Source organism: Tympanuchus pallidicinctus, unplaced genomic scaffold (assembly GCF_026119805.1).
Source record: "Tympanuchus pallidicinctus isolate F22 unplaced genomic scaffold, pur_lepc_1.0 scaffold16, whole genome shotgun sequence".
In the NCBI taxonomy this organism is placed as follows: Eukaryota; Metazoa; Chordata; class Aves; order Galliformes; family Phasianidae; genus Tympanuchus; species Tympanuchus pallidicinctus.
Genome location: NW_026294679.1, coordinates 8,382,065 through 8,401,327, shown reverse-complemented (window position 1 = coordinate 8,401,327; position 19,263 = coordinate 8,382,065). Strand labels below are relative to the sequence as shown.

Sequence of the window (19,263 nt, the reverse complement as noted above, 5' to 3'; positions counted from 1 at the left end):
AATTTGTTGCCCGTCCCCTCGGCGCGCAGCTCTCGGGCAGCAGATGCCGCGCGGTGCGGGGCTGTGCGCGGGGGCACCGCTTCGCCTTTCCCCACCGCGCTCTGTTGACGTCGCCGCCTCAACTTTTCGCTTCTGAAGTATGCGAGTCCTTGATTCTCCGTCCTGCCATGCTAATTAACTTCTTAGCAGTCACACTCCTTTTCCTCCTCCTCTTTTTTTTTTTTTTTTTTTTTTTTTTTTTCCCAAACTTCACATCAAGAACAAAAAAAAAAAAACCAAAAACAAAAAAACAAAAAACAAAAAAAACAAACAAACCACCCAACATCGAACAACTCAGCGCGCCTCGCTCTGCGATAATTCGGAAACATCTGATGTTCAGGGAGCGATCCCGCACGTTTGAATCCTGCGTGCTACCGCCGTGCTACGCGAGAGGAGCAAGTGCTGCTGACCAAAGGGCTCTGACCACGTTATGGGGTTTGTCACGCACGGAGTTTCTTACCCCCAACGAGGGTTACGAAGCCCCCCCCCCCAACCCTGCCATGCTGATCCCGGGGCCGCCCGCCCTCCGCAGGACCCGCACCCCGCTGGGCGATGCGCCCATAGAGCCGACCGCGGTCCGCAGCGTCGGCCGCGGAAAAGTTCGCTCTCGCCCAGCGCGCAGCCGAGGGCACTTCTGCATCTTCGCCCCCACCTCCAGAGCCCGGCGCAATTTTTATTCTTAATTTAATGTAATTTTTTTTTTTTTCCCCGCCCCTCGCCCTCCCGCTCCGTGCCCCAAAGGATCATTGTTAGCTCTGCCTCCCCCACCCTCCTCCTCCCCCTCCCGGCCCCAGAGCTGTTTATTTATGCAGACGTCACCGGGAGCCCCCGCCCCCTCCTGCATCTCATTAAGTGCCTGGTGTGCTGCTCGCTCCCTGTCAATAATCCCGGATCCCAGACTTCTCCGTTCCTCCGGATTTCGATCCCCCTTTTTCGAGCTGTCAATCAGCGCCGCCTTTGAACTGAAAAGCTCTCAGTCCAACTTCAACTCACTCAAACCCGAGCGGCACAGGCTCCCAATATCGGCGGCGCTGCCCCCCCGTTACAGCTGACTTCTTTGGTTTGTTTGGTGCATTATTTTTTCCCCCCCCCTACGACCCCTTCCCCCTCCCCTCCCCCCTCCCCCCGGCTCTATATTTTTGATTATTATTAATTTTTCGCGAGTGCGGGTGCGCGCCGTGAGCAGCTCCGGGAAGAAAGAAAGAGAAAATCTAGAAGAAGGGAAGGAAGAAGCCCAAAGTCACTGGTGCGAAGGAGCAAAGGAGAGACATTTCCCTCCCCTCCTCCTCCCTCTTTTCCCCTCCCCAGGAGGAAAGAGAAGGGGAAAAAAAAAGAAACTTTCACCTTGGACTCTTCTTTTTTTGGTGCAAACTTTCCCCCCCCCCTCCCCTGTTCTTTTTCCTTTTTTTCCCCCCCTCCCCGTTCCCCTCCTTTTTTTTTTTTTTTTTCTCCTTTTTTTTCCCCCTTCCCCTTTTTGCAAAATTGCTGCTGGTGGGGTGAGGCAGGAGGAAAATGCCGCAGCTGAACGGCGGTGGAGGGGACGACCTGGGCGCCAACGATGAACTGATCTCTTTCAAAGACGAAGGGGAGCAGGAAGAGAAGATCTCCGAGAACTCCTCGGCCGAGAGGGATTTAGCTGATGTCAAATCGTCTCTCGTCAATGAATCAGAAACGAATCAAAACAGCTCCTCGGACTCGGAGGTACGGGGAACCCCGCGGGGCCGTGCGGGCGGCGGGCGTGGGCCGCAGCGGGGCCGGGGCCGCCGGGTCCCGCTCCCTCCGGCGCCCAACTTTCCTCCGCGGCACCAACTTGTAACGATGCCTTCTGTTTTGTTCTGTTTTCTCCTGTTTTGTCCTTTCCCCCCCCCCCTTCCCCCACATCTCCTCTCTTCCACCTTCACCCCACACCTTTCCCCCCCCCCACCCCCCACACACAACACCACTACCAAAACACCCCCTCCCCGCTCTCCCCACGCCGACCCCGGCCCTCTCCCAGGCGGAGCGGCGGCCCCCGCCTCGCTCCGAAACTTTCAGAGATAAATCCCGAGAAAGTTTGGAGGAAGGTGAGTACGGCCCGGCCCGGCCCGCAGCCCCTCCGCCCGCTCCCCATTGCGGGACACTTCGCTAAAAAAACTTTTTCCTTTCCTCCCCATCCCTTCTCGCCCTCCCCTCTGTTGCCCCCTTCCTTCCCCCTCTCCTCTCGTGTCTCCCCCGCCATGTTAGCTGCGAAGAGGCAAGATGGAGGGTTGTTTAAGGGCCCACCATACCCGGGTTATCCCTTTATAATGATCCCCGACCTCAGCAGCCCGTATCTGCCCAACGGATCGCTCTCTCCGACGGCGAGGACGGTGAGTGCCTTTTTTCTTTTTTTGTGCCTTTTCTTCCCTCATCTCCCCCACCCCCAGCGCCGCGCTCCCCGCTGCCCCCGCTCGGCCCCGGCCCCGCCGCCCCCTCCCCCGCGCCGCAAACTTTGCGAACTCGGCGGGCGGCGGCGGGAGGGGGTTTGTTTACACTTCGCCATGTTGCTTCTCTCCTTCGCTCCTTCCCTGGTTTTTATTTCATCTTATTTCTTTTTTTACTTTTTTCTTTTTCCTTTTCGATTTGTTTTTTACTTTCAGTTTTACGGGCTTCTTGCTGGAGCCCTCCGATGTAGGGTTAAGAGGAGGGAGAAGGGGGAAAAACGAGAGGAGAAAAAAAGCAACAGAAAGGAAAGCGGCCTCAAAAGTAAAGTAGGAACGAAGCAAGAAAAAAAAAACAACCAAAAACCGCAGAATCGGGAAGTTTTATTTTTTCTCCCTAACAATTACTATATTTGTTTTCATGCCCCTCTCTCCTCGCTAAGCGGGGAGCGACCGCTCCCGCTGCCCCGCCGGCCCCTGCCCTCCTCCGCGCCGCCGGCCCGGCTCCGGCTCCCCCTCCCCTTTCCTCCCCCTTAACCCTCTCCTGCCCTCGGCCGGCCCCTTGCCCCGCTGCCCCTCCCGGCCCCGCCGCCCTCCTCCCGCCCCGGGGCCCGCACCGCGGCGCGGAGCCGCTCCGGGAGCTGAGAGAGCGGCAGGCCCTGCCCTGCGCCGCACCGCACCCCACCTGGGCCCGGGCGGGAGGGGAGGGCCGGAGCCGGAGTCAGGGATCGCCTCTTTGCGAACTGTAACAGCGAAATCGAAGCGAGTCGAGCGAAATTCCTGCTGCGAGCGTGCTGGCAACACGCGTTGTGCTGAAAGCGTCCTCTTCTTGTTGAGCTTTCTTTTTCTTTTTCTTTTTTTTTTTTTTTTTCCTATTTTTTTTTCCCCCAAATTGTTTTGTATTTAATCCTGAGGGCAGGGTGCTTCCGCCCTTGCGTGTGAGCGGCGCCGGGCTGAGCCCCGCTCCTGGCGTCCCGCGGAACTCCGGGGGCTGCAGCGGGGCCCGAGCTCAGCGCTGCGCTCCGCCTGCCCGGGGCAGCGCTGCCGTCCCATCCCCTTCCCGTTCCTTCCCTTCTTGGCGGTGGTGGCTTAATTCTTAGCTAAAGCGATGAAATACAGCGGGGTACAAAATGCTGTCGATGGGCTTACAGTGTCGTTTTGTTCCTTCTGGGCGCTTCTCAGTCCCCGCAGTCCCCATGTGTGTTTATACACATTTTTTTTTTTTTTTTTTTTTCCTTGCGGTAACACGAGATAGCAATTTACAATAATAGATCCACTGTTCCAGAGATGTTGTAGCCACGCTAATGACTGAGGTCTTGGGCAGCTTCAGCGTATCGGATCTACAAGTGTTTTACAGCATTAAAATATTAACATTGGGTCAGCCGTGCTTCCATCCGGTGGAACGTCAGCGGGGCGGCACTGCGGGGCTGTGAGGGGCTGTGCTGTGCCCCCCAGCTGTGCGGGGCTGTGCGGTGGTGGAGGGGCACTGCAGTTGGCAGTGCGATGGCCGGGAGGGGAGGTCAAGGCTGGACGCGCTTCTTCTTTTGAATATGGTCACTCCTAAGTGTACGGGTGATGGGGATGAACCTCAAACCCTTGCAGGGATCCAGACCATCAAACAATCTTTGATACAAATGACTTTGGAGCAAGTCACTTGGTTACAAAGTGGCAGCATTGTGTTCCTTTCTTGTTCCTTTTTGCCTGAAAGGCATTCCCTTCTCGCAAGCACAGGTTACAGGAAGATCAGCTCCTCTTCCCTTTCCTTAAGCGTCTTTCTTACAACAGATGCAGTTCTTCATTTTCCTTTTAATCACTGCATTTCCCAGAGCCTCTCTCCCTTCTCGTGCAAACCGGGGTTCCCTCGCAGTTGCCCTCTATTCCTCCACTTGCTCCCTGCAGCTAAAAAGGCCTCCATAGGAATGTGGCATTAGTGGGAGTCGGAGTTGCTGCCCAGGGGATGCTACACTGCCTGGTGTTGGTGTGGCAGGTGGCCTTCTCCCGTTATCAGATGGGATCTGAAGGAGATTTCTACACTCTGTAGGCAGTTTTTTCTCTGGCAACCTCCTCGTATCTCCCTAACCTTATTCTTTCACATTCTGCGTGTTTGTTTGTTTGCCGACAACTTAATTATAGCCTGGAAAAATTAAGGTTATTAATTGAGTCCTGAGAGCAGGATGTTATAAGGACCGAGCGGGATGGCAGCTGCTGTCACACTGCTATTAGTGGATGCTGGCTCTCTGCTGCACAGCTTCCTATTCCAGACAAATTAGATCATGCTCTTTATTGTTTATTTCTATTTTTCTTAATATGTATTGAAAATGTATAGATAATTCAGTGCCGTTTTTAATTTTATTTTTATTGATGTAGTTTTTCCAGAAGCCCTATTTGAGGTTTAGGACATGCAAGGTCGAGGTGATGCAGATATGTGACAGAACTGCTTTTCCTTTCCCTTTGCTGTTGCGTAGAACCTTAAAGATTTGTGGGTGTGGTTTTTTGTTGCTTTATTTTTTCCTACTGACTTTTTCCTTTTTCTGGGATGGCAGTGTTGTGTGTAGTGGGATCGCTGTTTATTTTATTGTATTTTTATTCTTCTGTCAATGTCACTGTAATTGTCTGTTCAACACATGGGCAGTGATTCCTGCTTTACTGTTACATGAATGTGTGGAGTATCATAAAATCTGCTGATGGTGAATAATATATTATCTAAAGAATAATGCTTCAGTTGCTGAAAAGTCTTTATAAAAGTTCAATAGGAATAATTTTATAAGCCACAGATTTTTTTATTTATTTTTTTTTTTTGCATGTTAATGTTGCTTCTGACAGAATGCTGTGTGTTGCTTGCAAGAATAGCTGTGTGCTGCGTGGAGGTCTGGTCTCCAGACCATACTAATACTAATGAAGTAGTGCATCCGAGAATGCAGTTTCATACCTATGCTTGCAGAGGATCTGTGGGAGCTGCCTGATAGGGATAATAATAAAGGACATTGTTTTTGTTTTGGAGCTGGAAATGAAAAAGTAGTTTATTTCACATCGATCCTACATGCAGATCTTGGTTAATACATTTTGTGAGCAAATGGATGCGTTGTGACTTGAGAAAGCCCTGGTGGCTGAGGTCTCATTTTTATTGGTGCTGTTGCATCTTCCTTTACTCCAAATTGATGCTTACTAAATGAGGTTGTAGGAATGAGCTTGTGTTTGGTCCTGAAGTGTGCAAGTTTGGAATGGCTGTAGGGGAGAGCAGCCCCCCGCTCACAGCATAGGTCCGGGAAGAAACTTTTCCCTTTAACTGCTTTGAAAAATGGATGTTTTCCTTTATCTGCTGAATGAAACAACATAATCCTTCCTGACACAAAAGCAGCAGACCCGGGAGTGCGAAGGGTTAATGGTGGTCCCTTTTTTTTCCTCCTTCCAATTGTTTTGACAACACTTTTCAAAGTGTGACATTCCAAGCCCTTGCAATACAATGTAATATTACTGTAATTACACAGGTCATTACATTTTAAATAGAGAACAATAAAATGCTTATCGCACTGAAAAAGAACAGGTGTTCTTGCCCTTCTTTGGTATTTATGCTAATTGTTTTTCATCTCCTTCAGAAATATTTATGGCTGGCGTGTTAAGATTTCAGTCTCGATGCGACAATATTAATTCTTTGCTAATCTGTATGGTTGAGGTTTAATGTCTGCAGTATGGATTATAGTATTAACATCCACCAACTCATTTAATAATGTAGGTACAACTTAATATGTCAGCACTTTAGTACTTTATGATACATAGCTATTCAATGGAGACTGCATTATTCACTTTTATTTTTTTCTTTATTAAATAGATGTGCTTTTGTAAAGTTTCTGGACTTGTGCAAAACAAGCTATTAAATAAGAACCGATGATCCTGCAGCATAAATCAAATGGAACCTCCATAAAGAAACTTTCCTCATGCTTAATTAGGTAGATTGCTGAATCACTGCTATAGCATTAGCATAGCTGCTATACAATGGCAAACAGATTGGGTCTGTGAACTTATTTCCAGTAAGGAATCTGAGTTATTTTGAATTCTCTTCCTTTTCTTTTTATTTTCTTTATATTATTTTTTTTTCTGATCGCATTTCTTTCTGGAGCAAACATTGCATTGCTGAGTCCACCAGCTTCTCTTTAGGGGGCTATGAAAATTAGTTAGAGAGAAGTTTCATGTTTCTGGGACCTTGCAAAACAATATAATGCAGCACTGTTACTGGAGCGTACCGGATAATTGCAGGACTGCACTTCATTAAAAACAATATTTGCCTTGGAAATCAAACAATTTTAATAGCTGCAGCAGTGGCTGATCTATACTGGAAAAAAAAAAAAAAAAAAAAAATACAGTAGACACCTTTCCTGGCATTTTTTGAATGTGTTCATACATGAATTGATGATTTTGAATGTATTTTATTTATTTATTTTTCCTTGCCTCCTCCTTCCTCTTCTTTTTTTTTTTTTTTTTTTTTTTGTTCAAGCAAATACGTGCTGATTTGTCAGCTGGAGGCAGGGAGGGGGATATGTCACAGCTTTCATTGAGGCTTGTAAAGCAGAACGTAGGTAGAAATGTTTTAAATTTGTCAGACTTTCAAGACTGGGCCCCAAAATCAGGTTTTTTTTTTTTTTTTAAAAAAAAAAAAGGCATTGTAGAGAAAAAGGACAGCTGCAGATTTTTTGTGTGGACGTGTGTTTCTGTACCATGACTAAAAACTCTGAGGACCTTTCCCCAGCTGTCTGGGAGTTATGTGGAAGTTGGATTATTGGCAGTTAAGCATGAGACAACCTGGATTTAGCAAATGTTCTCCTGCACAGGAAGTCGATGACATTATACTGGGGGAAGGGAGCGGATCCCGCTGCAGGCGAGGCTTGGGGGGGAGTCTGCTCCCCCTCCTCCAGGGCAGCCCAAAAGCAGCACTTGCAGTAGGCAAGGCAAAATAGGAAAGTGGTGGGTTTCTTTTTTTCTCTCCCTCCTTCTCTCTCTTTTTTTCTTTCTTATTATTTTTCTGTTTTTTTTCCTGGGGTTTTAGGTGAAACCAGATCCCTGGCTCCCACCTCGGAGCTGCTGTGGGAACTCCTGCCTGGGGCGCTGGGGAGGTGTGGGGAGAAATCCCAAGCCCCGCACCCCCTCAGCTCTGCCTCTTCGCAAATGTGTACCTAAGCCTTCAGCTTTGACTTCTAATTGGGCACATTTGTGAAGGAAATGGTTAATTTTACAACCAAAGGCAAACTTGCACCTCGACAGGTCTGCTGAAAGAAATGTGCCACAGTCGTTTGCTGGCAGGCACCGCAGGGTCATAAATCCATGGGGTTTATTTACAGCCTATAACACTTATGAATGTTAAGATATTTGACGCCACGCTGGCCTTATAATATCCAAGGTCCACAGACACTGGCAGTGGGTCAAATTTCTTTCACTAATTATAAGCAATGAGAGATGGAGTGTGGTTCTGGGGGGTGGGGAGAGCTGGAAATCCTGTCTCTCCCCACCCAAAAGCGCAGAATTTTGTGCTCCTCCTCCCAGGCGCTGGTTTATGTTTGTGCTTTTACGTGGGCTCTGAAGTTTATAATTAACGCTTGCTGTGCCAGAGGGGCTGAGCTCTGCTTGCAGTGGGAGAAGCCAGTGCAGTCCTTGGCAGATCTGAGCAGCACTGGGCAGTATTTCCTAGATACTGACACGAGCAAACATTTAAAGAAAGATGACAACTGGAAATGTCCTTTAATTTTCTCATGTACCAGTGAGAGGGGGAAGAAAAAGGTGATAATCCTGTGAGGTTTGATACAAGGGGTGGATGGCTGGAAATGCACGTTTTAAAGTTGTTTTGTGTGTGGTGACGACTTGGTGTGTGTACCTGTGTAAAATAGGGCTCTCCGCTTGCATGAGGGGAAGGTGTGTAGTGATGTGCTCAGTGGAAGGGCAGAACACTCCCCCAGAACACTGGGGAAGCTTTGCACCCTGCTAGAGGGAGAGGTGAAGGGTGGATTGGGTGCGCTGAGGGCTTTGGGGAGCAGCAGTCACAGAGGGCACTGGAGAGTGCTTGGCAGACAAAAGAAGAACATGGGAGTGCTAAGAGAAATCTCAGAAACTTGTGGGATAGGGGGCATGCTGGTGTTTGAGTTATCGGAAGGGAATTTTGGGGCTTGGGACTTGACTCCTCTGTGTCAGGGAACATTGGGCTCATGGAGAAGCAGTGCATTGCCCATGCAGCCTGAGATCTGCTCTGCTGCCTTGGGGTGGGTGCCTCTGCCATGCTGTTACCTGGGTGTGCCCAGGTATTACTCCTGGCTTTAATCCCTCCTGCAGTTTCCTGCAATCTCCCTGTAGGTTACTGTTGCACTTGGATGCTAATTTAAGCAAAACGTGGTGTTATGTGTGTGGTGGAAAGCTGTGCTCCTTTGCCCATATGTTTTTCTTCTGCTGGTTGTGTAAAGCCTGGCTGGGAAGGGGAGGAAAAAAGGAGGCTGTCAATGCGGCCCTTCCATGAGTAAATGTACAGTTTTGTTGAAGGCTTTATGCATTTTCCTAATCAATGGAATGCTGTGAGTTATTAGCCCCTAGGGACAGATCTGAATCCCATACCACCGAGGTGTGGGGCTGGGGCCATGCGGGGCCTGTGCAGCAGGTTATCAGCAGCTGTGCTGTCCTGCTGCTGTCCTGCTCCTGCCAAGCCCTGCCCAGGATCCCTCCTTTGTGTTAGATGGTCTGCAGTCTCTGTCCGTGCTCCTGTGGGGTCACACGCGGGCAGCTGGGCAGTGCCGAATGAGTTAAGTTGCTGGCTGAAGTTTGGCTTCATGAAACTAAATTTGAGGCCTGGTAGGCATTAGCAGGGCACAGCACATTTACAGAGCTTAATTAGTACGAACTGTAATTGTTCATGGTCTGCCAGAAGGAGTAATGTTCAGGAAAAGTGGAGTCGTTCTTCTGCAGTCTTCAGTTTTAAAACGATAAATCACTTGCATATTTGTGCAGTGATTCAAATGGAGCTGAGACCTCTCCATCTCAACATGTGGTAAATTGTAAAGTCAATGAATTGCAGATGTAGGGTACAGCAGATTCTCTAAGAAAATGCAGAATGAACGGGGAAGGGTGATGCTATAAATACTTACTGAGAAGATAACTGGGTTTCTGCTGTGCCAATTATGATGTACTAAAGATATTAGCAATTTTTTTTGAATGTATTTATTTTACATTTCTTTAAATGTAAAGGTACCACATTACTTCACTTGGTGAGGTTTTTCTTAATGCTGCAGAACAATGGGTTTCATATGGAAGTGCACGTGATAGCCATATTAATACAAATTAATTCACTATGAGTAAGGTTGTAGCCTTTCCTGGAGGAGCGTATAATGATGGGGAACTTTAAAGCGTGGGTGCAGGAACTTATGAGAAATGTAGTGGTAGAGGATGCTTTACATGTGAGCAGGGAGACATGCTGGGATTATTCGGTCTCCCATCGTGGTGTTCTGTGTGTGCCCATAAGTCCTTCCAGCTCTGGAGACACTTCATTGGTGTTTTAATCTGACAGCCTAGAGCCCATTTCGGGGGGGAGGGGAGGGGGGGGGAATCACAACAAAACTCCAAACCTATAAACAAAACTACACTATACAGATTAACATTGTAAATGCTGTGTATTGTTTTGTTTTGTTTTGTTTTTTGAATGTGGAGAATGTGTGTCACTCTAACTGCTGTGAAATCTTGTCTTCCTTGGGCTTGGTCCAAGGTCCATTGAAGTCAGTGGAAAAAAGCCTTCTATTAATAACGACAGGCTTTGGATCAGGCCCCGAGTGTCTTGAACCAGTGGCCAACTTATTCAAAAGTGGATAAAGGTATTGAAAAAGCCAAACTAAACTAAACGTCACATTGATTGCTTCTTTTGCAGCATTTTTTGCTCTTAGAAAAAAAAAAAAAAAAAGTTGTGTTCCTGATGGTACTTTCTTAAATGAGCTCCTGCAGTATCTGACTTTCCCACAGAAGTGCAGAGCATCCTGGCAGGATCAGAATTTGGTCTGAGGCTGCGTTTCGTGTCAATACTGCTTTTCTAATGTGAGTAGGTGGATTTGTATGGAAGTTGTAAAAGTTAATGATTGTTCTCTGACTCATAAGCTGCTGGTTTCAGCAAAGAAAAATGATGACAGTGAAATGATAGAAATTATAGGAGACAAGTAGGCTTTGGTGAGCAGAGAATGTGTTTGTGTTTGAAATGTTTCTGCTGCTTGCTGAAGGAAGTGCAAGGACGGAGGTGATGTGGGGGCTGTGGTGAGATGTCTGGGGTGCTGGAGTTCAGCAGGTTTTGGCCAGGAAGGAAGCTGAATTCAGGAGGGACTCTGATGTTAAAGGTCCCATAACCATTTTGTTAGTCCTACTATACAGTTAGTTTTGACTAACTGTTTTCCCCTCTCGGCAGAACAGGTTTTAATGCCCTAGGCTCCGTGGGAAGTACAATTGCATGCTTAATGGCTACCAAGTATGAATATATAATTGTGTGCTAGCAGCATCTACCTTGCAGCTCTGTGGGGCTCTGAGGAGTATCTGTGGCAAGAAAGGAGCTGTATACAACAAAATCTGGCTTGGCTTTTTAATTCACAAGTGGAAATGCTACAGCTGAGACTTAAAAACAAAACAAAACAAAAAAACAAACCCAAAAACAGCAGTAACAACAAAACCCACAAAATTAAAAGAAAAAAAAAACAAAACCAAACCCAGAAAGGAGAGTGTGGGAAGGAATATTTAGAAAATACTGAACTGAAAATATTGCAAAAGGGCTTTCTGGGGAATATGAGAAATTCTTAGATGTTGATACAATGGAAATAAATGATCTTATTTTAGCAAGAGGAAAAATAGAGCAAGAAAAGGTGGGGGGTTACCTCTGAGCACATCCTAAGTCCTGCTGGAGTCAGTGACTCCTTAAATAATTATGTGGAAGAGTTTGAGGCTATAGGCTTTTCTATTCTTAGAGACAAGTCACTACATTGATTTCTGTTTTTAACTGATGCAAATATTTAATAAAGGTTCTCTTGGAAATACTTTAAACTCTAGCCTGAGTAATTTTAACTTGGTTAAACCAGTGAACTGGTTTGAGAGCATACACAGTAAGAGGTTTGCATTGGTTTAATTAGATTTAAGAGATTTATAAAACCAGGACCGCTGTTCTGACATAGGCGAGGTCTGGAACACAGCGTATAGATGCTGCATTGATTGCAACCAGGCTCAACGGACTGCTATAGAAATGATGCTATTATAAATGTTTGCTAATATTAAAGAATCCAGGAGAAAGTGTGACCTTGACTGAACGCATCAAGAATAAGACTGCAATCAGTGTTTCTACCTTTGTTTTCTCTGAGACACTGGTGAGAAGATTTTTTCCCTTTGAAAGGAGGTACAGATTATAGTTCTCTGCCTGGAAGTCAAGATTTTGAGATTTTTACTAGCAGTATTTTTAGCTGAATGCCTCAGTTTACTTCTGATCCCTGTTATATTCCCCTATGGGCTTTTTTTTTTAGTTCTTAAACTACACTGTGAAATGTAGATTAAAACATGTATGTGTCCATTTGAAGAAAAAAAAATAACCTTTACAGGAGCTAGTCACAGACCTGACTTCTGTACTGGTTGCAAAACCACTGTGTAAAGAATACCCATAGAGCTTATTTTGCCTGGTAGCAGCTAAATACCTTTACAATCCCCAGGGTTGTTAAAGGCCAAACGCCTGCTATATGTAGTAAGTTTATTTTTCATTGAAATCTGTTGCTCAACGATAATATGTGAAAGTATTTTCATGGAATTTTGTTTATGAAATGCAAGTCTGAAAACTAGAACCTACATTGTAAAAGGAGCTGGGTACACTGAGGTGCTGCTGGTGTGTCCATACCTCAGTTATGTGTGGGTTGCGTGTGCACATCTGTGTATATGCATGTGATGTATATTATTTGTGAATGTATAGTCAAGTTATCAGGTGTCTATTCAATTTTAATTGACAATATGAGATTCCTGTGGTTTCTCTGTGTGCAGATTGCCTTGGGGCTCTACGGGGTTTGTGGGAAGAAAAGCCTTGACAAGTTTCCATTAAGCTCTGAATCAGGCAATTGGAAAAGAGGAGAATGAAAGGAGCTGAAAAGAAGGACAACTTGTTAGTGTTGCATTCTGCGCTTGCAACGAGAAACCTCTTTTAGACAAGAGCGGTTCTCAGGCCAAGAATTTCAAACTCGCGGAGAAACCTGTCCAGAACACAAAAGTTGTTTGAACGGGGTGCAGAATTGTCACAGTAATTAGAGCAATCTCCGTTTACTGAGTGGCAGCCTTTATAAAGGACAGGGGATAAAGGGTTCAAATTCATCTTTCTCTCTGTGATTCACTTCTGATGAACTGCCTCTGTGTATGTATGTGTATATGAAGGAGAGTGTGTGTGTGGCCACATTTTCAGCCTTTCATCGCTAGATTGCCCTTGTTTTAAAAGAACAAGGACTTGCGTTTCCTCTGACTGCCTCGAATGACGTTTCCAGACATTTTGCCTTTTTTTATTCATGTATTTTCTATCGGTATTCTAATTCAATGCATAGAAATAAGATAATGCTTTTGGAAACATGCTTGTGTTGTGCCGGAGAGGGAACCCCAAATATTTCTCAGTCAGTTTCTCTGTTTTTCTTCTTTCTTTCTCAGTCCTGCATCTTTGACTCTTAGGAGCGTTCCCATTATTTTTAATAGGATTACTTGTAGAAGCAAGCACAGTGAATGAATAAGGCTTGGGCCCTTAAAGTTTATCCTCTGGCTGCTGCAAGGTCTGTCCAGAACTACTGAATCAGCTGGAGATTTGCCATTGCTCTTATTAGGAGAAGGATCAGGCCCACAGATTACATAAGACTGGGTCTTGTGAACAAGCCAAGTAAAACTGTAAAAATCACAGTCATTGCCACGTGCACTGCAGAAGTGTCCGGAGGCCTCTGGGCTCCTCTTGATCAGGTGCGTGAGGAATATGGTAGCAACTGAGCCACTTAGCAGTGTGGGTGTTCTCACTGGAGGAAGAAAATGTGACCAGGGTTTACCTTTAAAGAAAAGAAAATATTAAGCATCTTGATTTTTTTTTTTTTTTTCTTAGTCATACTGAGCGCAAAGTTGGTCATTTTGATGTCTATTTAACAAGATGTTTAGGTTCAGTTGTTGCCCTTTATTTGCTATTCCTGAAGTAATGTAGCATCTCTTTTGTAAAGTTTTGGAGACACTGACTGTGGCTGTTTTACTTAGTTGTTTAGCCAGCTTTGCATTTCTGCCCTTTGTTAACCACTACACTGTATCTAAATAATGAGAGAGGTTTGCATGTGTTGCTGAAAACGGACAGAGGAAAACAGGTCTTGCTGCTTGTCATAGAAGCAGTTGAAGCTAACAGATGCTACTCATTGATGTGAAAGACGCAACTCTGAGATCGTGTGCAGAATCTGTATGCAGATTCTTTCTTAATTCCCCCTTCAATTAGTTTTCCCCTGGAAGATGATGAAGTTGGCCAGATATGTCATATTTTAGCAAAAAATATCAGTTATATTTTTCATAGGTTTGGTCCTTAGTGTGAAAAACTCTGGAAAAGATTGCTTGTCTTTTGAGTTTGTGTTGCAGAAATGCCCACTTACGTTCAGCAAATTACACCAAGCTCTTCTTCAGGGCAGACATTCCCCTAATTGATTTGTGTTCTCTGTGAGTATGGTATGGGGGCAGGGAAGGCTTTTCTGAATACCCGGAGCCTTCTTGGAGGCACGAGGAGGAGTGGGATGGGACTGTTTTACTGGCAGTAACGGCAGGACCTGAACATAGAGTCAAGTCTGTATGCTGGACAATGTCGTGGTCACGTTGTACAGTGTCTCCATTTTTTTTTTTTTTTTTTTTTTTTAAGATGATGCTATTTTATCTCAACCACTGATGATTTGCAGACCAGTTGTGATGCCTGTCATCCTGAAAGGAGTATCCAGTGTGGTACTAATTGTATCAGGACTAATTGTTGATTAGAATGTACTTGTTGCAAATTATGGACCTCTCTTGGACATGGCTTTCTCAGTTCTATCCCTTGTGCATGATATTCTCAGCTAGTAATTAATTTCTCAGTTTGGTAATTTGTCAGTAACTGGCTTCTCTTCAGTAATGAATGCTCTGTAGTAATTCTGCATCACTAAGGAGAAATTGCTGGCCCTAATAAAGTCACTGATCTCTTTCATTTGCCAGCCAGATAACCTTTCCTTTCAAACTGTTATGTCCAAGTTATCCATAGCAACAAAACCTGAGTACATCTCCAGCCCTTGTCCTGGCTGCTGCTTGATTCATGGAGAAAGGGCTGAGGGAGCCAAGCTTTGGGCATGACCATGAGCAATAACATATGAGAACAGCAGAAAACTTTTTTTTTTTCCTTTTACAGCTGTATATGTAGTTGGGAAGCACATGTTGCTGGAACAAATAGCTGTTGAGGTTAGTGCAGGTGGTGATACAGAGCATTCATGCCTTCCTGCTGCTGGGTGATATTCCCTCAAGCTTGCTATCCTGCCTCGTGTCACCTTGCTCTTCTGCTTCCTGGTGGGATGGTTTCTGAATGTGGCAGTAACGGTTTTGAGGTTCTTCTCTTCCTGGGGGCTGATGGAGCAGGTACCCCTGGGTCCTGAGGGGGGCTCTTTCCACCTTGGCCTTCTGAAAGCTGCCCACCACAACTCAATGGGTGCTGAGCAGCTGGGCTTGTAGGATTCAGGCCTGAAGCTGTGATCCCTAAGGGGAGCCAACAAAGTTTGTTTTGGAAACAAAACACTCAGTGAAGCAGGAAAACAACTGCAGGGAACACTGGAAAGATGGTGTGAATGAGACGCAAAAGTTTTTCACTTAGTGTCCCTGCTACGACTCTGGGTTCGTGGATCTAAGGAGAAAAACTGCAGGTTTTGGAAATGTCATGAAATGCCTGGCAGCATCTGCATACCCCTAAGTACCTTTTACATTTGTTTTTATTTTTACTGCTACTTGAACATGTTAGCTAATGCCACAAGGAGTGAGTTGAATTCTGTCTTTTTTTTTCCTCCTGCTGTTGGAATTGTTTGTTAAATTCCAATTACGAGGCTTGTTCAACACCTGTACAAACCCACAGCCATTGTTAAGGGAATAATTTGAGGACAATGGGGTTAATGCAGGTGTACACAAGTGCAGAATTTGGATTGCAAAGTCTCATTATTACTCTGTGTGCATAAGAAAAAGAAGGAAAGTATTCAGCTTAATTTTCAGATCCCAGATATAATTTGTAGGACAAGTGTTTGGAAGAAGGGAAGCTGGGGAGGGGAAGAAATGTCTGAACATGTTCAGATATGGTACTGAATGCATATGAAATGGAAAGTTAAAGGGAAATAAACATTACACTCCTCTTTCCTCTCTACCTCACCCTCATACCACTTTTGTGGAGTCACTTTCTGAGGTATAGCTGCATGAGACCAGTTGGAAATGATCTTCTTGCATACTATTTACCTTCAAATTGGTCACGCCTAAACCTGATCATCTGCATGGGACTGAGATAGTGGGGCACAATGCTGATTTGTGGTGCCAACCGTCAATAACCCCAATTGCATCATGATACTATCAGGAAGTTGTATTAGGTGTGCCTTCACATGATTATGCTCTGTCTGGCAGGAGCAAAATCAAGGGAGTTGGGCTGTTAGACTGTCCTGATTTATTTTTCTCTGAAGCTGAATGTGTGTGTGGCCTCCAAAGGTGACCTGCTATCTCGTGCTACCAGAGTAACCCTCTTAAAATTGTAAGAACATCTGTAAAAGTCAAGAGGATCAAATCCTGGAATTTGTAGCATGTCTCCTGTTTGTTTGTTTGTTTTCTTCATTGTGCTGATACACAGATTTACAGCTTTGTGTAACTTTGTGAGTAACTAGCAATGGGTCATTTTCTTCTGGGGTAATTCCTGTAAAGGGTAAAAGAAATACAAGCAGAATGAAAGCCAAAGTCCACATCCCTGCTGTCACAAGTGACTGTCAGTTGAGATCAGTTTCTCCTGTAGTTTCACCTTCTGTTTCTTCCCTACTTATGGGAATTTCTCCAGATAAGGATGCAAACTTTCAGTTGTCTTAAGTACTCTGTGTATTTGGGGTGTGACGGATTAATAAATAGCAATAATTATCAGTAGTTAGATAAACTGATCTGAATGTGTATTCTTTCAGTGTTTCGGCTGGTAGAGCTAATCTTGACTGCTACAAATAGATTTGGTATTTGGCATTCAAGTTTATGTAGGAGGGGAGAAAAAGGCCATTGCCTGTGAAATTGTTCAGAAGTTACTTGCTGTTCTTTTTCAATGAATAATTACTCAGCTGAGTAGCATGACAGGAGTCTCAGGTATGGAACTGTTTGATCAATGGCGAAATAAGTAGTTCCCCATCTTGCTTATGTACTTGTATAATTATGCGTATAGACGTGTAGAGGAAGGCTAATTATCCTCGAGGTTGGAAAACTGACTTATTTTGAGGAAATGATTGGAGTCTTACATTAAACATTAATTCGGAATTACAGAAAGAAGAGTTTATCACTGATTTGAGGCTGTCCCAGAATGCTGCTAAAAATAATCTTTCATAGGTTTCATAGTTTTGGTTTGTGGGAGACTCATACTTTTCTCTTTTGGTGGGTAGCCTAATGTTGTCCTGCTGAAGATAGTAAGTGGTGGTTTGTCTTAGAACTTGAAGTACGTTGACCTTCTGAATTGCACGCTGCTGGGGTGAACTTTCTTCTGGCAGGTGGTTAAGTTAGTGGGTAGGGTGGTTCCTTGCCTTTGAAGTTGTGTGAATTTCATCGAAACAAACAAAACCTTATGGGTGAAAGACTTTATTACCCAGGTAGAAAGCGGAAATTATTTTTGAGGGATAATTATTGATTTATTTATTTATTTTTTTCTTGGAATTAGAGCATACACTCTCAACTAACAGACTTGGTTATAATTTTCTTTGTTTACTTTGTTTACCAATACAGATTGCAATGTTTTGTTTGCATCAGTTACTATTGTTTGGTTACTGTATTAGTAGCACTGACTGTCCTGGTAACTTGTATCATTCAGCCTGTTCCATGCCATGTACAGTCAATATATGCAGTACATGTTGTATTTGGTTTATTGGATAACACTGTATAAGGTAAAATACACTGAAATTATCTGGAAGCCTCCCCTCACACCACCTCCCCCTTTGTTCAACTAAATAACTCCTTTCTATTAAGGTATAAAAGTCACTCCTTTATCAGGAGAAAGATTGGGTAAGGTGGGCAGCGCCTGGAACCTTGTCTGCAATTCTGACAGAGAATTAATTGATTCTACCTTGGGTTTAAGGCCAAAGGCAGCTGAATGTGGCTGCATGATGAATGATCTTACCATACTAAAAAAAGCCAAGAACGGATGTCTTATTAGATGATGAAGCCAGAGAGCAGAGTTGACATCTGGTGTTATTTGAATGCTAGAAGAAGCACTGCCCGCCCAAACTAAATCCCAGATTTCTTTTGTACTTCTATGTGCGCAGAATTTGACAAACAGAGAAGTTCACCCAAGTGCTGAAGTACGTGGTTTTAAACAAATGAACTCATCTGTGTGATGGATGGACACCAAAATCATGGAGCTGTTGAAAGTGGGAGAGGAACTCCCTCTGAGCTAAGAAGAAACTGACTTTTGTTAGTGATTTTTAGATGTCTTAACAGCTACAAACTCATTAAGATAAAATTAGCTACTTTTCAAGGGAACTGTTAATTTTTAACATAAAGCTCTCTTTAAAAGCTTCAGTAAATATTTGTGAATTTCACATAAGCATCACAGATACACTGTGTAAGCCTCAAAAATACTTAAATGGATCTGATTGTGAACCTGGAGTTTGATGCACAAATCTGAAAGAGTTTGACAGAGAAACTCTTAATGTTTGTTGCTTTATGTCTGTGAATAGATATACTTACTTACTAAATGTATTTTTCCTACTTTTCCCTTTCCCTACAAATCTGAGGCAATTACAGCATTTGACAACCAAGCATCTGATTTCCTTTCCTGGCATTTGGAAGGATCCTTTTTTAGTGGAGGTCCTGCCTGTCTATATGAGAGAACAGTACTGCTGTTAGGTGCTCTGCTCAGTAGTCACCCTGTGTTTGAACGTGCCTTGTTGTTTCCTGTAAGTCATCTGGTAGCAGATGATTTAAAGGCAATATGTGTAGAATTACTCCATGATCTAGAGCCAGAACAACTTGGTCAGTGGTTGTGAACACGGATGTTCCTATGCGTGAATAGAGTTCCATGCATATAGATTCCTCTGAATCCGTGAAAAACTGGGCAGTTCTCCTCCACAAGCTTTCATCAGCTGCAGAATTATCATTCAGATATTACCCAGTGGGAGCTGAAACTCTAAAAGTAGTGGCTAAGTTTCTTCTGAAACAGGTGTGATGCACAATGATAGCAAGACTGTGGCTTTGTGCTGTCTGGAGGGTTAACACAACTCAGGTGATGACGTGGCCATCATGTGGTACGTGTGATACTGGCATGCCCACTTTCCTCAAGTACTCTGTGCTCAGAATGATTCACTGGTTCATGATGCAGCAGGGAGGTCCTTCCTGGAAATATCCTGCTCACTTCTTGGGTGTGCTCCGTGACATTGTTCCTTGTATGAATATTGGTCTGTAAACCAAAGTGTTTGCCCTGAATGCATCCTATTCTAGTGGAGGTTCGTGTACAGGAAAGGTCAGTATGGACCTGTGGAAGCAGACTGCTCTGCAGGGCCAATCTCAAGCTCAAGTCACAATGCAGATGCAGTTCTTTATGAAAGATCCCAATGAGGGCCTATGATAC

At 44.6% G+C, this 19,263-nt stretch overlaps 1 protein-coding gene across 24 annotated transcripts in view; it reads left to right on the top strand.

Annotated features, from left to right (window-relative positions):
* Positions 1-878: 878 nt before the first annotated feature.
* TCF7L2 (transcription factor 7 like 2) overlaps positions 879-19,263 on the top strand; it is a 170,442-nt gene continuing 152,057 nt past the window's right edge. For 23 of the 24 annotated variants that reach the window (XM_052677427.1, XM_052677426.1, XM_052677420.1 and 20 more), the window contains exons 1-3: positions 1,160-1,740; positions 2,036-2,102; positions 2,263-2,387. In XM_052677427.1, coding sequence (XP_052533387.1) covers positions 1,552-1,740; positions 2,036-2,102; positions 2,263-2,387 — 381 coding nt within the window. In that variant the 5' untranslated portion in view covers positions 1,160-1,551. Of the gene's footprint in view, positions 1,100-1,159; positions 1,741-2,035; positions 2,103-2,262; positions 2,388-19,263 lie in introns of those variants that run through there. The other variant, XM_052677417.1, reaches the window with a different exon arrangement.